This window comes from Spea bombifrons, chromosome 4, assembly GCF_027358695.1.
Source record: "Spea bombifrons isolate aSpeBom1 chromosome 4, aSpeBom1.2.pri, whole genome shotgun sequence".
Classification (NCBI taxonomy): domain Eukaryota; kingdom Metazoa; phylum Chordata; class Amphibia; order Anura; family Pelobatidae; genus Spea; species Spea bombifrons.
Genome location: NC_071090.1, coordinates 101872511 through 101892971, shown reverse-complemented (window position 1 = coordinate 101892971; position 20461 = coordinate 101872511). Strand labels below are relative to the sequence as shown.

General features: G+C 43.0%; 2 protein-coding genes across 2 annotated transcripts in view; one reads left to right on the top strand and one right to left on the bottom strand.

The window, feature by feature from the left end:
• NSD3 (nuclear receptor binding SET domain protein 3) overlaps positions 1-2272 on the bottom strand; it is a 46480-nt gene extending 44208 nt beyond the window's left edge. The window contains exon 1 of the mRNA XM_053463035.1: positions 1773-2272. The gene's annotated coding sequence lies outside the window, so the exon portion shown is untranslated. The remainder of the gene's footprint in view (positions 1-1772) is intronic.
• Positions 2273-6225: 3953 nt separating this feature from the next.
• On the top strand, positions 6226-15526 carry LETM2 (leucine zipper and EF-hand containing transmembrane protein 2). The gene is made up of 11 exons (XM_053463066.1): positions 6226-6267; positions 7764-7829; positions 8058-8424; positions 8585-8728; positions 8987-9127; positions 9969-10172; positions 10260-10379; positions 11037-11153; positions 13550-13636; positions 14193-14252; positions 14942-15526. Exons 2-11 carry the CDS (start codon positions 7771-7773, stop codon positions 14966-14968), a joined length of 1326 nt encoding a protein of 441 aa, XP_053319041.1. The 5' UTR covers positions 6226-6267; positions 7764-7770; the 3' UTR covers positions 14969-15526.
• The last annotated feature ends 4935 nt before the right edge of the window (positions 15527-20461 follow it).

Here is a 20461-nt window from a genome sequence, read left to right as displayed (position 1 = left end):
GCCGCTGACAGTCTACATATTTTATTGTTTTGACTGCTCAATAGGTCAGTATGAAAAAGGGGCCACTGCTTTTACAGGTCCAACGGTTAACGGGACCTGTACCCAAGCTTCTAACCCGACAGCAGCACCCACCGCCAAGCTTCAGCCAGCTCCTCCTCTGACAGCAGCACCCACCCCCAAGCTTCAGCCAGCTCCTCCGCCGACAGCAGCACCCACCCCCAAGCTTCAGCCTGCTCCTCCGCCAACAGAAGCACCCACCCCCAAGCTTCAGCCAGCTCCTCCTCTGACAGCAGCACCAACCCCCAAGCTACTACTGGCTCCTCCAACAGCAGCAACTGGCCCCAAGCTTCTACCAGCTCCATCTCAGACAGCAGCACCCACCCTCAAGCTTCAGTAAGCTCTTCCTCCGACAAAATCACCCAGCCCAAGCTTCTCCTCTGACAGAGGCATCCACCCACAAGCTTCTACCAGCTCCTCCTCCGACAGCTGCACCCGGCCCCAAGCTTCTACAGGCTCAACCTCAGACAGCAGCACCCACCCTCAAGCTTTAGCCAGCAGCTCCTTCTCCACCAAGTTTCAGTAAGGTCATCCCATGACAAAAGCACTCCAAGCTTCTCTTCTGATGGTGGCATCCACCCCCAAGCTTCTACCAGCTCCACCTCTGACAGCAGCACCCACCCCCAAGCTTCTACCTCTGACAACAGCACCCACCCCCAAGGTTCTATGAGCTCCTCTCACAGCAGCACCCACCCCCAAGCTTCTACCAGCTCCACCTTGGACAGCAGCACCCACCCCCAAGCTGGATCCTCCTCCGACAGAAGCACCCACCCCCAGCTCCTACCAACTTCCCCAACAGCGGCACCTTCCCCAAAGCGTCGCCTCTGACAGCGGCACCCAATCCCAAAGCTTCTCCAGCTCATCCCCTAACAGCACTCGCCCTCAAGCTTCCTCCTGCTACCCAAAGCTTACAGCCCCAACTATTCTACGCCGTCTCTTGTTTTAGGTCCCTAATCGTACCCTACAGTCCATTCCACCACTTCATGAACCCCCCCCCAACTCATCCCCTCTCCAAGTCCCTCAGTTACACCACACGACCGATTCAGCCACCCTGCCTATTCTGTTCAAACACCCGCAGCAGACCGCGCCACCCGTCCCTCTCTCCCATCCGTATTCACAAACCCAAAGGAGTTCTTCTTATCCCTCCAAACTACACATAAGTCTCCTCATCAAACACAACCACGAATAAAGCGCTAGACAGATCTGCTCGTATAAGAGGCCGGCGATCTCCCTGCATCATTATAAATATAAAGCACAGCTAGTACTCCTATCCCATGCTTGTTTAACGTCCCTCACTGTATTACCCTCTACCACTTCTGCTAGGAGGCTGTTCCACTTATCTACCACCCTCTCTGTTATTCTCTCTCTCTCTATATATATATATACGCATATATATATACACACACACACACACACACACACACACACACACAATAAAGATGTGCCATATGTCGGTGTCATTATCCAATCATTAAGGCGATGTGAAAATAGTTGTTTTCAATTAGGCTACCGTTCTTTTATCATTCCTATTTAAGTCCATGACAACAGACTGTAAGCTCCTGGGCACAGTCAGGCATGTACCATCTCTCCCCGGTAGATCCCACCCCTCTGTGAACCAATGTGGGACGGAGTTCTATCCAATACCCTGAATATATAGTACGGTTCCCTGCCCCACGTATCCTAGGTAGACCCCATTTTCCACCCTCGGGCGTCACCTTCAGTTTGTTCCATTCTAGATCAGGGTGTCTCAGACTCAGCGACAGGAACCCAGGGGCAAGAGTCAAGGGGGCGCCAAAATGATCGGCTGCGTGACGTAATTTCCGGGGTTACCCCTCCTTCCACGGCGGTAGGGAAAAAAAAATCCGGGTGTGCTAACAGCGATCTTTTTTTGTGCGGGTGAGCTGGGTGGTAAGGCGGAAAATGGCGGCCGGTCTTTCTGTTATTTTAAATATTCGGGCGTCTGAGGAGCGTTCTCTGTGAAAAAGCAGCACCAGCGGATATCCGGCTTGCTTCCAGGATGCAATAGCGAGTTTTCGGGTGTTATGGGTGCTATCCGGGTGTTCTTTTAATTATTCCAGGCCGCCGGCGTCGTGTATGGGTCTCGTGTGACAAGTCCCGGGTTCGCGACAACCCCCTCCCTCCCCCCCGGTACGTTCCACGTTTTCCGGGTGTGTCCGGGTCACCACCGCCCGTTTCCTCCACACACAAAAGCCACCCGCGCGGCCCGGCAGCGCCAAAAAAAAAAAAAAATTCCCCCTATCGCGTATTGGCTCCAAGACCGAGTGGGTTACTGGGAGTTGTAGTTACCTTCCTGTTGTAAATATAACTATTGCCAATAAAGTTGGATGAATAAGAAAAAAAAGGTGAGATGAACCTGTACTGCTCGGAGAACAGCGACACCTGCTGATCGGCGGGGTGACTGCAGTTTAAAAACCCTTAAGGGTACAGATGACTGTAGTGATGAGTAACCCACAACTTTTGAAGGCAAGACAGAGCTTGACTTTGGCACAAAACTATCTGGAAAAGATGGAGCAAGACTACATAGAAATTCTAAATAAAATCCAACACATACATATTGTACAGCGCCGCAGAAGATAGCGCTATATAGTCATTTTACTTTGATTCATAAGAAAGTTAGCAGCGTTTATTGGAGGGGTCCCCCAAGGTTCTGTAGGGTCTTCAACAGATTATGGAGGGGAAAAACTTATTACACAGCTGTATCATAACCTGGCCCGTACTGGCCACCTAGGACACTTGACTAATGCCCGGTGAGCCGGTGGCCGTCAGCGAGCGGCACACAGTCTAGAGTGGCAGATTGGAGGCTGCAGCATGCAGACAGTGGCTGGTAATGCCCGGCCTCCATACCTGGGAAATGTCTAAATGAGCTGATCCTGAGACTCTTGCAATATTAACCTTTTAATAACCTATCGTGGTGTTTCTATGTAGTGACTCGCCAAAATGTGTTAACCAAATGGCTCTAATACCGGAATTGAGTCACCGGCATTCAAGCAGGTATTTCAACAATAATCGCCTCCTAAGCTCAGCCAGTGTTGGTGAAGTGCTTCAACATCAAGCCATTCAGCAAAAAAACACAAAAAAAGTTGGGGGCTCTGTTTGATCATTCCTAGAAGTGTTTAAAAACGCAATTTGAAAAAGGCAGCATTCAAAATTAAAAAAATCACAATGGGTAAAACTCACACATATTGTTACTGCTGTGGCCCGTAAATGTATACTTCACCACTGGATCCGACCTCAACCACCCACTCTCACTCTTTTCCAAGACAAATTGTTTTACCTATTTCGGATGGATTGGGTAGAAGCCACGCTGACAAAAGAAAAATCCACCAGTAAATTTTTTGACACTTGGGGCACATTCATTTCCACATTGAAAACAGACACACAATTGTTGATCCAATCCGCTTTTCAACATACCTCGTGGTACAGTCTCCAACTTTTTCAAGGCAGAACTCCAATTGTACCTGCATAGGTTCTGTCGCTGTGGACAACATGGTGCTTAATAATGGGCAATCCCCCCCCCTTTTTTTTTTTTTACCACCACGCAGGATGAGCAGAGGGTTTATTTGTTCTTGTTTGTTCTGTTTCATTTCAGACTACATTTATACAAGTTCACGTCTATGGATACATAGTGTCATATTTACCTCACGACGAGAACCTCTGTACCTACCCATATGGCTGACACACACATTACCATCTCACCTCCTCTTTGTGGACCTCTACTTGATACCATGTAATTCTCCTCAAATGATGAGGACTACTCATGCTTTTCGTTCTTTTTGCTACATATCCTCAACTTATACATATTTTTACTCTTATTAATTATTATACGACATTCTTGTTGTGTTGGCTCTGTACCCCTTCACATGTACTGTGTGAATATGTTTGTCATTTGAAATTTACCATGGATCTGACACTGCATTTTGTGAGCCCCCTTCTTTCTTTCTGTATCCTTATCGTGACAAACCAAAGAAAACATAAAAAAAGAAAAAAACTCACTCCTGAGAACTGCAAGCTCCCCCTGACTCCCAGATACTGAGGCAAACCATGCAGGTCAGTGGAGCACAGCTCACTAATCACATGTGATCAGTATAATAATAAAATAAAAATACTTTAAAAATGTTCTAAACATTAAAAACACCCCAGTAATGTCACCATGACACCATAAGGGGAACCAGCCAGTTCAAGGAAATTATGCCCCCAATTTTTTTATGAGCAAGTCCTTTAATTGGCGCTGTATCTTCCCAAAAATGCTAGCATGTATAGAGTTAAAATATGTTGAAATAACTTGGGGTGTCTAGTTCTCAAAAATGTATGGTTTGATGAGGTACACTGAATTTCCCGGCTTCAAAAAAGTCCCTAAAAGGACATGGGCACAGAATGACCAGATGTAAAAACACAAAAAAAATAATTCCAAAAAGTTTGACAAAGGCCTATAATAGAATAAGTGCAAGGGAAGGGTTAAATTACTAGCACTTAAAAATACATTGGGGTGTCTAGTTTTCAAGCATATATGGTTTGATGGGGGTAAATGGAATTGGCTGACTTAAAAGATGTCCCAAATAGGATACTGGGGTGGGATAACCTGATTAAAAAAAAATGGTAATAATACTCTACTTGTACTAATTGCCCTAAAACAAAAACATAAAAACATTGGGTATTTCCAAACTCTGGACAACTATTAGAATCTATTTAGCAGTTTTTTTCCATTAGCTTTTGTAGACAACTAAATGATTTTTCAAACCAAAATTTTCACCATATTTTATTTTATATAGTAAGTTTCGATGATATGATTAAAACAATGGTGTCTAAATAAATTTGTGCGGGTGCGCTAAACGAGAAAGAAGAAAATTACAGCTTAACAGCAGCACCGTAAAAATGTTAAGAATTGACACGAAGGGTACAAAAATTAAAAAACAGCTCTGTCCTTAAGGGGTTAAGGATTTTTTATAACCATTTGATTATTAGATAACAAAATCAGGTATATTATTGTCTAACATGAGCAGGTAGAGTTTAGTATATATTGATGCAGTTCAGTTCACTTTACTTCATCGGTGAGATGACCTTAAGAGTCAAATATTAACCATTTAATTGTCAGCTACATAGGTTCCTTTGCAGTTACTTGCTAATAGCTGCAATCAAATGATCCCAGTAACAGACATTATGACAACATTTACTTTTAAGAGACGTCCTGATTTGAGCCACCTGTATTCAAACAGGGATTTCAACGATGATGTAACAATAAGAAGAACCCCCGCTGGAATGCCCTATCTTTAAATTGACAGTTTTTTTTCCCTGACAGCCCTACTGAAGAAGAATGCATAGTAAAGTATTCTGTGGGTAACCGTAACCCTTACGAGTACTCCAATAAAGATACTTCAGAAAACAAGGTCGAAACTGCAACTCTGGAGCTGCAGAAGCCATCTGATGACTCTTGCGATCAATGGACGCTCTTTCCGCGCACAGGGGTCTGACCAGATCACTGGCTGCAGCTTTCCCTGGGTCAGCACTGCAGCTCACTGGAGGTGCTGAACACATCTCCTGCAACATGAATACTTGGGGCAGGCAGAGGGCAAATGCATATGGGGGGTGTGTGTAGAATTACCCCATGTATTTGGAAGGGGGGGGTGGCAATGTAGTAAACAAGGAAGGAACATTTCAGCGGTTATATGCATTAAAGTGGGTATGATGACTGGGATGTCCCTTTAAATCAGCCCTTGTGACCCTGACAATCTGCACATTCTCCCTGAAATCTACAATCCATGCTACTCGTGATCAGACAGTGAAAGCTCCCAGATATGTGTTTACATCGCATTTATTATATGGTATTTATTCGTCCTCTCTCACATAATGTAAGGTTGAAGAAGCATTGCGCAATCCCTTGGTAGTGCATGCGTTAACAGAGCAGTTGCTTCCTCGCCATGCGCAGACGAGACACTGAGGATATTTCCAGTGAGGGCAGAGGGTCTCCTGCTGGTTACGTCATAGAACATGCACCTCGTTCGACTGCTCCAGCCAATCGCGTGAGACTCGTGCCGCTGCCCGCCCGTTATTGGTTTTGGGAAGAGGTTGTTCGCCAATGGTGTGGCCTGTGATTGGCTGACCTGTGGTGTCAGCGGCCTGGTTGCTGCTGTTGTTGTCCCGGGGAGAAGAGACAAGAGCCGGAGGTGATCAGCGAATTCCGGGGAAGAATAGGTAGGAAAGGCCGGAGGCTGCGGGAAAGGGCCGGTACAGGTTATACCGACTGCGCTGAGGCTCTCGGTACCATTATACACAGCTGCCAGCACTCGGTCGGTGATACTAAGCGGGCTTTTAGGCTGTTACATACGTCATACAGTTAATTCTGTGCTGTCACCTCTGCGTGACGTCTCAGGGACCTCTTCTAGTTATTATTGTACTTGAGCACCCCCTGCTTGTTTCTTTTGTGACACCCAAACCCCTGACTACCCCGACTTCCCCCGGGATTGGAAGAATAGCCGTTTATTATGATGATGGCGGCAGAATGGAGAATTGTGAGGCAGCCTACAGCTGCGTCATAACAAAGCAGCACAGTTTCTATGGCAACAAATCCGTGTCTTCATTGTGTCATGTGGAAATTAAATATTCGCTGACAGAATAAAACAATGATGCAGAATTCTTTTGATTTAGGGGTCGTTTTACGTTAAGGGTTTGGCTATTCGACCGTTTCTGTAGCGTTGCATATGGTAGCCGCGTGGCCCCTTTAGTTTTTTGTGTTCTTATGGCAAATACATGGCTGGGGTTCGGCAGAATCAGCTGTAAGCATTTGCCTCTCTCCTCACCCTCCAACTAAGCTAAATGCCCTGCAGTAGGCGTGTTCAGGCAATCTCATCTCCCTGTCCATGCGCGTCTGGAAAGTATTCCCATTGATTTCAATAGAAGCGCTTTTCTGCCTCTGACTGACAGCTTCAAGCAGCCAATCAGCGGCCAGAAACGTTGGATCACGGAGGAGGAGGGCAGCTGCTGCAGCAGGTATGCAACGTCTAGGTCAGGTTAGTGCTTTATTTTCATTTTCATTTTGAAGTTACCCACAAAGTCCTTTTTAATATACATTTTTCTATAGTGGGGGTGTCAGCGACCTTTTAAATTCAGCCGAGTAAATGGAATGTCACCTTTTTAAAAGGACAGTTTAATGTTCCCAAGTAATGAAGAATAAAGAAGTTTAAAGTATTACATGAGTACTTTAATGTGCATTTTTAAAAAATAAAAGGTAAAACAAAATAGCTTACGTAATACCTTAAGTAGAAGCTGTATCTCTGGAGCTGCAACTTCCTACCTCTTTTCTGGTCCAACAATTTCTGCCACTTGGAGGCAGGAAAGCGCATCCGTTGAAATGAATGGCAGAGCTTTCCGTATGTGAGTGGGGGCTTTCAGCGTGACTGGGGGGTAAGTATATTGTGTGCTCGGAGAATAGCTGGGGGGGGAGGGGCAAAGGTCTTAAATGCATATAGGGGGAATTCTGCAGAATGGGGACATCACGGAAATTTAAAGGGACCTCTCAACGATTGTATGCATTAACGTACCCGTCCGGTGTGCTCCTTTATATAGCCATAGCCTACATAATATATATCCAACCAAACTCTGCTTTGTTTGGCTGTGTGGAGGCTTTTAACCCTATCCTGTTCATTCATATATATTTTTTTTATATATATATATATATTTTATTTCTCTAGTTCCTGAATGTATGAAAAGATGGCCGCCTACACCTGTAACATCGTCCGTGCTTCGCTCGTGTCCCGGTAAGAAATGTTATGTATTGTAGTATTTATTCAAAGCTGGTATCATTGTTGCTTTGGGTTAACCCCCCCCCCCCGGTATGCATGTTGAGATCTTGTAGTATTTCATGATCTAATCCAGTAAAATATACACAATTTTATTGACTTTTTTGGGAGCATCTCAATAAGATCTGTATCGTTCTGGATACAGCATGTTATATTCCTGGTAAAATGAATTTGGTTCTCTTACAGGGGTTCTTGCCTCGTCCTACAGAAGAGCTGTTGCCCTGTGTATGCCTCGGCGTCCTCCATGCAAAACGGTTCTTTCCTAAAGAGAAGCTGCTGGGCCCCTGTCGCCTTCCACCACCCCACCGTTAGCAATCGTATCTACCACACTTCCAGATCACATCTCCAGAACAAGCCTCCTCCAGAACCACCTACTCTAGAACCCGAGAAGATCGCGCAGGTTGTGCGCAAGTCCCTGGGCCAGAGAGTAATAGATGAGGTCAAGCACTTCTACCACGGGTTTCGGCTCCTCTGGATTGACACCAAAGTGGCGGCTCGAATGGTTTGGAGATTGTTGCATGGTCAGGTGCTGACTCGACGTGAAAGGAGGCGGGTACGTCTTAAAATATACCCGCAGTGTGTGTGTGTGTATATATATATAACACACACCGGTATGACCGTGACATGTCTAGATGCATTTCACCCTCTACCCCCAAAAACTATATATATATATTACTTCTTTAACAACAATGTGTCGCCTTGCTGTCTCATAGCTATTGAGGACATGCGCCGATCTCTTCCGGCTGGTGCCGTTTATGGTGTTTGTAATCGTCCCCTTCATGGAGTTCCTGCTTCCTGTGTTCCTTAAACTATTCCCGGAAATGCTTCCCTCCACGTTTGAAACAGAATCCAAAAAGGTGAGATTCCCATTCTATGCAGGGTATCTGTAGCCGGTGGATAGGATGGGTTGTCCGCTTCCAGTCTCTAGGTCTATAAGGCTATGAATGGGTTTCCTAGAAAAGGGCTCAAAGAACGGCCAATACCTGTAATGATTAAAACGTTCAGGTTACACCCTCAGCAGTTACCGCTTCTCCTTGAGTATATAGCATGTCTGTGATACCCGGTGCGTTTAGCCCTTGTGATTGTAGTCGTGATGTCCGGTGCTTATCGTCTAGGAGGAGAAGATAAAGAAGAAATTGGGTGCAAAACTGGAGATGGCCAAGTTCCTCCAGGAAACAATCTCTGAGATGGCGCGGAGGAACAAAGCAGAGACCGGGGCAGACAGACAGCAGCAGTTCTCCACCTATGTGCAGCAGGTGGGTTTTTTGTCCCTCAACCCAAAAACGCGGTTATTTCTATGTAACAGCGGTGGATCCGATCTACTCGGTGATAGACCGGTCTGATTTCCAATGTATCGAATGAGCAGTTTAGAAAAAAACCAAATACGGACATTAGGAGTGTGTTTCTCACAATTAATAAGGAAAATTGATATATCTGTAGCGATCCTAAAGATCCTGTTTTGTTTGTTTTTGGGGTTTTTTTTTTTCCATTTTTTGCAACAACTTTTGACTGCAAACTCCATCCTTTCTGTTCAGGAATCATGGTGATTCTTTTAGAAACAATCTTAAATTTTGTTAGGAGTATTTAATTGTCATGTGACACGAACTAGTTGTTCCTATAGAAGCTAATTTAAAAAACTATTACATTTATGTGATTTTAGAAGAAACAATGAGATCACCTTTTAGAAAGAGTAGTTGGGACCTGATATGTTCATCCAAGTTAACGGGATGGGGACATGGTCATCTCTTACCGCCAAAGCCAGCTGCCTCCCTGTCTAGATGACATCGTGATATGATGTCATATCCCCGCACTCCACTTTTAAACTATGGAGGACTGTGCTGACTCGGCCCGTTCTTTTCAATAGGTTTTAGAGAGGGACAAAATGCTTGTTTTAGTCCATCGTATTTTTGCTTGGTGGGGCACGAATGTGGGACCCCCCACAAGCGGCCACCAAACCAGGGACTGTTTATTTTTGCTTTTATGTATAAAATATGCACTTGTGAGCTTACGATTCCAACAGTGCTGCTACGTTAGTTAAATAACAATGAACGATCCAGCTGTCGGTAGTCCTTATTAAATCTCTCGCTTGCGTTGCAGGTTCGAGGGACAGGAGAGCAGCCCAGCACCCAGGAGATCGTCCGCTTTTCCAAGCTGTTTGAGGACGAGCTGACTCTGGAGCACTTGGAGAGGTCCCAGCTCGTGGCTTTGTGCCGTCTGCTCGAACTGCAGCCAATTGGCACCAATAACCTGCTGCGCTTCCAACTACTCATGAAACTCCGGTCCGTACGGGCCGATGATGAGGTAGGAAGAACAACGCTGATGACAAAGTACTGTATATATTCTAGATTTGCAAAATGTAGGTGCTTACAGTTCATGTCTTCCCGGCAGATGATTTCCAAGGAGGGTGTGGATAACCTGACTGTGGCAGAACTACAGGCTGCGAGCAGGACGCGCGGAATGCGGTCATTGGGACTCACGGAAGAGCAGCTCAAGGAGCAAATAAAGCAGGTACCCCACAGAGCTCTCCATTCGGTGCCGTCGTTCTGCAAGGCTTATGATCACCCAGCCCCTCCGTGACGTATGGGGGGCGACTGCGAAAGGATCCATGGAAAACCAGCATACAGGGCCCAGAGCAACAACGCCTTAACTCAGGCCTGTTCACTCCACAACCTTAAAACATATTCGCTGTCACCGCCAAATTCTTTTTAAGGTTTTAGGAATACTCAGTTACTCTGTTCAGGTGTCCTTCATGTGGTTTATAGATAACAACATTTATGGCAGAATCTGCCCAAAAAAGTTAGGTTTTATGGGGGGAAAAAACATACAAGATGTGCTGTTAATCCTTCCTATACCCTAAATGTAGGTGTGCTTGATACCTACATCAATGCTTAAATACTTATTTGCCAGTGAAAGAGGCAGTGGATTAAAGTCATGTATAGCATTTTTAACATTTAATAAAAACTAAACATTCAGGGGTAGACTGGAGGATGTCAATATTTCAACGAAAGGCAAGAAAAAAATTTCATATAGTCGTGTTTTTTTCAGTGTATGCTGATATAATCAGAAAATAACAATCTCAGTAACCCACTGACTTTCAGCGACAGTTTATGGGGTTTGTTTAGTGCTTATGTTGTCTCTCTTACGGTTCCTCTGTCCTTCTCGCAGTGGCTGGACTTGCACCTGAAGGAGAACGTCCCTCCATCGCTCTTGCTCCTCTCCCGGGCTCTGTATCTTACAGACGTTAAACCCAAGCCAATCGTGCCACTGAAGCAGACTGTGGAGGTAAGGAAGCCAGACCGGGCCTAAAACAAGAGCCACTAACATCTCTGGATGTAAAACTAAAATAAAAAGGACAACAGTCAAAATTCCTGGCTGCTTGACTTAACAGCAAATATCATTTGTAAGATTTTTCTCTCGCTTGTTATATGCGGCGTTACCAGTAGGTGGCACTATTTTAATGGTCTTTAAGCAGTGTGTTTGGCAGCGCATGACTTGATAGAAAGGTTAGTAAGGTGGATTTCTGTTATGGTGATTGATGGTATTAAACCTTCTTGCCATGGGTATGCCAAACCGTATGTAATACATCAAGATCCCTGTCCTTCAGTGAATATGAAGACACACATCAATCAACTGTGTCATAATTTCCTAGTCGCAGTCCTTCATGCGGTTTCACCTTTAAGGTAAGCGGTTCCACAAAGGAAACAAACTATATTTTTTTGGTTTGCTGTTTGTTTGTTTTTTTTGAGGTCTGCTGGATAGCGACAACCTTCCCCCATTAATGCACTTTAATTTTTTTTTTTCTGGCCAGATTGCCAGAAAAGGTACATATCAAAAAAAATCTTTTTTTTTTTTAAATCTTAAATTTCAAATGTATACTAAACATTCTGGTGAAGTTCTGTTTTTGTCTGATGTTTTAAGCTTTTGACATGGATGTAAACTACTACCCAGAACGCACTATTGGGGATCCCACAATTTGGAAACTGCATTATGGAACTAGTGCATTGTGGAGCTGTGTACAGCATACTTTAATGAAAAAAGTACAGTTCTGGTAAAAGTGTTAAACAAAACACAGAACTGTTGTACTGGGAGGGATAAAACACCCATTCAACTCAATGCAGCGGTATAAAATGCACTTTTTCTGTTATTTCATTTTTAGAGGAATAATTAGGGTACCCCTTGACGAGGCAGTTCATTGTCATTTAACCTTGTGGAGTGTCTGGCACGTCATTGGTCCTTAACAGTTTGTTTTTACCGTGTCATTGGTTGTTAAGGGGTTAACAGTGTGTATCTAGAACATTTTAGCTGCCAATGTACTAGATCACTGTGACATCATTGTGCATTTCTCTATGCAAATGTATTATTGTCCATGTTTTAGAAGCGCTTAGGAGGCTTCAATGGTGTCGCTGAAATGTCTCGATAGCGAAGCATTCGGTGACACTGAAGCCCAACTCAAACTCCAAATCTGGCTCCGCAGGTTGAATACATGTACTGCATTTAACCATGCAAGTCAGTGGAGCCCAGCTTTCTAATCCCAGTGTGATTAGTAAAATAAATTCTCGCATGTTAAATGCCCATGGGGTGTCTACTTTAAAAAAAAATAAATTAAATATATATAATATATATAATTTGATGGGATAAATTTGAATAGGCCAGATTCAACAATGTCCCAATTAATGCCGGGGGCAGAATTACCAGATTTGGAAAATTATGGTTTTGAAACAACAAAACACTACTTGTATTTGCCCTATAACATGCAGAAAAAAGCAAAAAAACATAAAAAATATTGGGTATTTCTAAACTCAGGACAAATAGTAGAATCTATTTAGCAGGTGTTTTCATTAGTTTTTATACATGAGTTTTTATACATCAGAAAAAGTCCTTGTTTTCCCCCTCAGTTTTTCACCATATTTTATACTTTTTTTTATTGGTAAATGATATGATAAAATGAAAATGACCTGTAAAGAAAGCCCTTCTTGTCCTGAAAGAACCAATATATAACTTGTGGGTTCAGTAAATAGGAAAGAATAAAATTACAGCTAAACACGAGCAGCGCAGAAATGTTAAAACAGCCATTGTCACGAAGGGTCCAAAAAATAAAAACAGCCATTGTCACGAAGGGGTTAATCTGTTAACTCAATAAACAGGTTAATTTAGTGTGTGTGTGTGTGTGTGTGTGTGTGTGTGTGTGTGTGTGTGTGTGTGTATATATCTCACTCCCATCATGTCCTCCCCACCCTGTACGTGGCATTTATTCCTTCAGTAGGGTACTTGGCATTGCCACGTAGGTTAGTTACATGATGCAGAAGAGCAGGAGGACTTTTTGTATGGATTCCTGTTTTTCCCGGTGCGAATTATCCTGTGTCGCCTTTACCAGCCGAGGTCAGACGCGATGCCAGAGCGTATTTGCAAATACCCGTATTTTGGTATCTTTGCAGCATGACATGAGGTGTGTGCGCAAGGACGTTTGTTCTATAGATATTTTAAGTGATTACGTCGCACCCTGCGTGGCGTGCGGTACAATGACTGCCGCGGGAGGCTTCCAGGCTGGGAGAACTAGCTTCGCAAATAGCAGAAGGTCCTAGGTGGATGAGTAACTGTTTCTGTTATCCCATGCAAATTCATCGCGACCATAAGACAAAAACGTAACAGGTTTGCTTTTATCTTTTATATCTCCGCAGGTACCAAAGAATACCGCTGCCCCAGACCAGCCGAAAGACCCTGCAGAGAACCTGACAGACTCCGCGCAGATCTTGCAGGGAATGAAGGTAGTGGTTTGCCGGTCTGTGTGCCGCCGTTCTCTCGATATCTTGTATGTGACGCTGGAATTATGGATTTCAGACGACGCTTTCTGGAGTATTCTTCAAAGTGCTTTTTTGGCCAAATCCTTGACAGCTTTGACTCGCCAGCTTTAGTGCAAACTGGCCTCAGAATGTCCCTTAGTCCTGTTCTCCTTAGTCAAACCCCAGCTGAATGATGAATAACTGGATGACCAGGACTATCCTTGCTCACTCTGGTCCTCGTACATTAGTTTGAAGTTAACTGTGAATTAATGGGAAGCTCTAACCTGCTTATCCTGGTGGCGTCTTTGTCTGGCTGTATGCCATATGGTGAATTTCTCTGTAAATGAAGAACCAATTTGCCTTTTTTTAATCAGGGAATGCTCTAAAATCAGGCATATCTGCTCCTTGCTTGGACTGAACCAATACTAGATCACCAGTAATCTGCTATACTATCTGGGGTTTCATCATTAATTAAACAATCTCCCTATTGGAACAGCAGGGTTGATTCTTTATCAACTATATTTTTTGTCTCATTTTGTAGGGTGAAGAGCTCTCCCCAAAGCTACCAGTGAAAGAATCTGTTTTACATTCAAAGGAAAGCGTAAGTGGTTAAAGAAGTATATGTTAGATTTGTAGAACTAAATTCCTGGTTTGGTTTTCTTTTTAGAACTCATCGTTAGAGGTTAATTTGGGTTTGAAAATGCCTTCGATTCACTTTAAAGGGGACAGTAACAGGAGTCTTGAAGTTGTATTGTGTGAAGAGCTTAGTCAAATCACACGTTCTCAGAGTACCTCCTGGTCTAAACGTATTCCGTTTTCTTTCGTGCAATCTGTATCTTCATTACTGACTTAATTGTGAAGGTTAAATACATTTCACAGAGCCAGCTGGCTCAACCGTTCCAACGCCGGCAGCTTCCGCGATGAGACTGACCCGTAACGGCTAAATGTGAATGATTTGCTGTCACTTTGTGATCTGCGCACATATATTCTGCAGTATCGTTTTTCAGTACAATACACATATACCTGCATACAGAGGTCATTGCTGGAGTTTAATGTACAAACTGGGTTCTGATTCATGTTCCGTTAAGATCCGGAATTTCTGTATCAACCGAATTTACGGGGTGGGGGTATATTCATGGAAATAATGTGTTTTTGAAACCAGAAATGCCAATATTGTTAGGTTAGGGTTTACTTTCCACAACCCTCTAAATGTAAATTGTGATTTTATTTCTTTATAAATATATATATTTTTTATTTATTTATTTTTTACATTTTTTTTTTATTTGGCAGGCTAAGGCAAGTGCCAATGGTATATAACACTCCAGTAGACAGAAACACTGCCATATCCAAATCCTGACCACTTGGGAACCAAACCACTGCAATTTAACTCTTCGGAGGCTGATCTGTGGCTCTTCCAGTGATGCTGAATATACTCCACTGTACAATGGTGCTAAGTATCTCTATACGATTTTAGCTACTAACCATGAACACACCAAACTGTATAAAGATACGGACTTATCATTGCACGCTGCTTGTATAATAATGTTTACCGATATACAGTTTGTACCCGGTACTGTGACTGTCCTTTGATTTCTTGTACATAGGGTCCTGTTTCATTTGCACCAAGTTTATTATTATAAACCCAAAAACGGCCCACATTTTACTAATATGAAATCGAGATATTTCAGCTATAATGTAAATGATATGGTATATGGTATTAACTTATATGGTATGTAAATATGTACATATGTTTTTCAATAATGTTTTTTAGAACATTGTACATTTTATGCCAATCTGGTCTTCCTGTATATACGGTGTTCTTGAAGTCTGTAATGGCACCTTATCTACATATATATTAAATTTATATCCTTATTGTTTAAGTCTCCTCTTATTCTTTTGGCGCCTTGCCCGTGGTTCAGTTATAGACCAGGTGTTGAGTGTACCATTGTCTGGAAAGCATTTGGGTCATAGTACGTCCTGTGGTTTTCGCAGCAGTGGTGTTGGGGGGGGGGGGGGCCTGTGCCGCTCCACGGGAAGCTCTAATGTAAGATGGATTTTTTGGGACCCTTTACCCTCTTTGGCAGCTTGTCTAGTTTTACACAGCCCTGTCGGACCTGGCCTCAACAGTTGAGGTTGGTCAGTGGGCCACGATGTTAAGATTCCAAGACTTTTGATGAATGTAGCTGAAGAATGGACCTCTCAGATCTTGAATGCTTTTGTGTCATTGAGGAATGAACTCCTTGCTTCAAAGCGTAGGTCTACAAAGTATTGGGTCAAGGCCTTGAAACCGTACTGCCTCCAAAGGACTTAAAGCATTTAGACATTTCCCACTGACTCCTCTTTAAAGGCTGGCTTGTTGGCCAGTTTCCCCGGCCGCCATTTTACTTGCTGACGTCAGGTGTTTCCCAGCATTTATGCTAACAGAAGGGAATCCATCGCTGACGGCGTTAACGAGTGTACCAAGTGCCTTACTCGTTTCTGTGGCTTGGTATTTATGTTGTGGCATTTATGTCGCTCTTGCCTTGATTACCTGAACTTTGTCGCTTTGATTTCTTCTTAGCCCGAGCCTGGCCTGATTTATTATTTTGCAAGGACTTCCAATCTAGACCCAATATTTCAAATGGACTCAGAGAGGCAATTTTGCTTTAGAATAATATTTGTTTTACACAAATTTATGAACTTTTTTTTTGAATTTATTTTTTTATTTACGGTGTAAATCTTAAGGCCGCAGAACAGTGTAATACCCTCATATCCATAAAACATTCTGAGCCCTTATAAAATATGGACGTCAGAGGAGGAAATGGCAGCAGAGGAGCTTGGTGTCAAAAGAAGGTCATGTTAAGTTAGGCCTAAGCTTCAATTTCCTGACTGACCCTCTTGTCTACTCCTCTGCATTTGTTACCTTTGGCTCTTGCACCAAATCTTCACTTTAGACGCATAAATATTCAAACCACTTCTCCTTGGGCCCTGTAACCAGCCCATGTATACTATATAATAGCCAGTCTTTGCACCGCACATGTAGCGGTCCGTGATAGGACGTCACATTCTGGCATTCAGCATGGTAGATTGTGGCCCTGGAGGTAAGTTGGGGGGGCGGCTGGGGTGCTCCCCAGGGTCAGGCCTGGCCAACATATACCTCTGCAAATAGGTACAATAGGCGTAATGTATACAATGGCACGTCTAGTGAATATGGATGGGTACAAATGGGATAATCACCATAGCAACCAATGGAATGTTCTGGTTGGTCCTGATCTAGAATTCATTTTTTTCCCGTTATTTACAGTGTATTTTTTTCTACTCAAACAAATCCTTTCTCCGACCATTACAAACCTGAGACATGATTGTTAATTAATGCTAAGTAGATTACAGATTTCTCCTCAATCCTTTCCGCAGAAAGTAAATTAATTATTCCGAGTTACTGTTGAGCACTCGCAGGGATTTCATTTCTAATGTCCCTCATGATCAATAGGTCCTATTAGAGATGATAGAAGAGGCAAATGTTGAGAGCTTTCCAACAATTAATCTGTGTTTTAGAAAATACAATGAAATAAAACATGTATGCTTTTATACATGCTACTCCAAAATATTTAATCATAGCCACAATATAATACAATGTCATCTCACCATTGGAGTGCTATAATTTTAAAAAAGTCTTTGAGTGCTGTTTTTTTTATAGCTGCAATTCTTTGTATAACCACTGGAGGCGCGAACTTAGTTGTCAGCTCCCCCAACATGGGTCTGCAGAAAGTTTTAGTAATGGGCAATGGTTTGTCACTTAGGTTGTGTGCGATGTCACTGTTTCATGTATGCATTCCTGGATGAATCCGTCCAGGGTCCATACCTCTGTGGCAGGTGTGAGCAAGTGGCTTCTCTGGAAGCTCATATTAGAGATCTGGAGAAGCAAATTGCAACTTTGAGAGAGATAGACAATCTTGAAAGGAGTCTGCTGCTCACTGAGCAGAGTTTAGTGGGTGCAGGTAGTGAAGAGGGAGGAGATAAGGCAGCTGGGGAACAGGCATGTAGCTGGGTCACAGTTACATGTGGTGGTAGAGGGGGAGGAAAGAGGAAAGGTTTAGCTAGTCCTGACCTTGTGCAGCCTAACAGATTTGCCCGCTTGAGTGAAGATGTTGGGTGCATCAGCTCAGGAGTAGCTATACTGGAGGAAGCTGTTCCTTCTAACAGCCGAGGGAACAGCCCCTCTAGTATGAGTGGGGTTGAGAGCGTAGGAAAGGCTAGACAGGTTGTGGTGGTAGGGGACTCTATTATTAAGAGAGTAGATAGGGTAATCTGCCGCTCTGATAAGCTCAACCGGACAGTTTGCTGTCTCCCGGGTGCTCGGGTCCGGCATGTTGCTGACAGAGTGGATGGATTATTGGGAGGGGCTGGGGAAGACCCGGCTGTCATGGTCCATATTGGTACCAATGACAAAGTCAGTGGAAAATGGAAGGTCCTAAAGAATGATTTCAGGGAATTAGGAGATAAATTGAAGAAAAGGACCTCCAAGGTAGTATTTTCAGAAATATTACCTGTGCCACGCGCAACAGTAGAAAGGCAGCGGGAGATCAGGGAGGTAAATGCGTGGCTAAAGTCATGGTGTAGGAAGGAGGGTTTTGGCTTTCTAGAGCACTGGGCTGATTTTGCGCTTGGGTACAATCTTTATAGCGGTGATGGATTGCACCTAAACGAAAGAGGGTCTGTTGTGCTAGAAGAGAGGATGGCTAGAAGGCTGGAGGAGTTTTTAAACTAGTGGTGGGGGGGAGGGACACAGAGATCTTGAAAATGGAGATAGTGCAGAAAGGAGTGGGGCTTCAGATCAGAACAAGGGGGGTGGAGATGGGGGGAGGGGCAAGATCAGAACAGAGGAGGTATGTATTAATAAAAATTCTCATAAAATTCAAGAGACTCAGGGTAATATTAAATGTATGCTTGCTAATGCAAGGAGCCTAAATAACAAAATGGGAGAACTAGAGGCAATAGCATACACTAACCAATATGATATAATAGGGATAACAGAAACATGGTGGGATGAGACCCATGACTGGGCAGTTAACTTAAAAGGTTATACATTATATAGGAAGGACAGAAAAAGCAGGAAGGGAGGAGGAGTATGCTTGTATGTTAGCAACGAGCTAAAGTCAAATATTAAGCATCTTGAAGGCGACAAGGGATTTGCGGAAGCTTTATGGGTAGATATCAACTTGGGGCAAAAAAAAGGAAAAGAACTACTGGTTGGGATATGTTATAAACCACCTAATGTTAATAATGATGAGGAAGAGCAGCTGTTAGAACAAATTGAGAAAGCTGCACATCTGGGTAACGTGTTAATTATTGGAGATTTTAATTACCCGGACATAAATTGGGATAGAGAGACTAGTAGTTCTGCAAGGGGATCCAGATTTTTGAACCTGTTAAATGACACCTTCATGTCACAACTGGTACAAGCACCAACTAGAAAGGATTCTTGTTTGGATTTGGTGATAACAAACAATGTTGATCTTGTGTCTAACATTCAAGTGGGGGAGCACTTGGGTAATAGTGATCACAATATGGTCTCTTTTGAAATAAACTCAAAAAAGAAATTGCCCATGGGGAATACTAAAACGTATAATTTTAAGAAGGCCAATTTCAATAAGATAAGGGCAGCTTTACAACTTATTGACTGGCAAAAACTCTTCAGGGATAAAAATACTGAGGAAAAATGGAGTATTTTCAAACAAATATTAGCAGGGTACACTTCTCAGTATGTACCACTAGGAAACAAATATAAAAGAAACAAATTGAAACCGATGTGGCTTAGTGGGGTCGTTAAGCACGAAATTAAAAATAAGAAAATGGCTTTTACAGCATTTAAATCGGACGAATCAGAGGCATCCTATATAAGATATAAGGAAGCCAATAAAGCATGCAAAAAAGTGATTAGATGGGCTAAACTAGAAAACGAGAGGGTGATTGCCAAAGAGAGCAAAACTAACCCCAAAAAATTCTTTAAGTACATAAATTCTAAAAAAACAAAGAATGAAAACGTAGGTTCATTAAAAACAGAGAGGGGAGTGTTGGTTAAGGAGGACCAGGAAAAAGCAGAAACTTTAAATAACTATTTTTCCTCAGTATATGTTATGGAGGAACCTATGGCAATGGATATACATAGGACCACTGAGAAAAATTTTCAGTCAAACTGTGAGTGGATGGCCCAGGACAAGGTGCTGCAGCAACTAAAGAAAATTAATGTTAACAAGGCTCCAGGGCCTGACGGTATTCACCCACGAGTACTTAAGGAGCTGTGTCAGGAAATAAGTGAACCTCTGTTTCTAATCTTTCGGGATTCTTTTCTTTCAGGAATTGTACCAGAGGATTGGAGGAAGGCAGATGTGGTTCCTATTTTCAAAAAGGGTTCCAACTCTGTGCCTGGAAATTATAGACCTGTGAGCCTAACTTCCGTTGCTGGGAAAGTATTTGAAGGGCTGTTTAGGGATAATATTCAAGAATTCCTTGGGAAGAATAGTATTATTAGCATAAATCAGCATGGTTTTATGAAACATAGGTCCTGTCAAACTAATTTAATTGCATTCTACGAAGAAGTAAGTAGAAGTGTCGATCAGGGTGTTGCAGTGGATGTAACACCACACAATAGGTTAGTATTCAAACTGAAAGAAATTGGCCTAGATGCAAATTCTTGTTCTTGGGTAGAACATTGGCTTAGAGGTAGAGAACAGAGAGTTGTTATAAATGGTAAATTTTCAAGCTGGTCAAAAGTGGTAAGTGGTGTCCCTCAGGGTTCTGTTATGGGACCAATTTTATTCAACATATTTA

What these genes read in the sequence shown, in the direction of transcription:
- LETM2 (XM_053463066.1), top strand. Translation starts at nt 7,771, where the DNA reads ATGTATGAAAAGATGGCCGCCTACACCTGTAACATCGTCCGTGCTTCG. An exon ending in TCAAGGAGCAAATAAAGCAG is followed by an intron (nt 10,380 to 11,036) that starts GTACCCCACAGA and finishes TCCTTCTCGCAG; the next exon opens with TGGCTGGACTTGCACCTGAA. An exon ending in TTTTACATTCAAAGGAAAGC is followed by an intron (nt 14,253 to 14,941) that starts GTAAGTGGTTAA and finishes TTTATTTGGCAG; the next exon opens with GCTAAGGCAAGTGCCAATGG.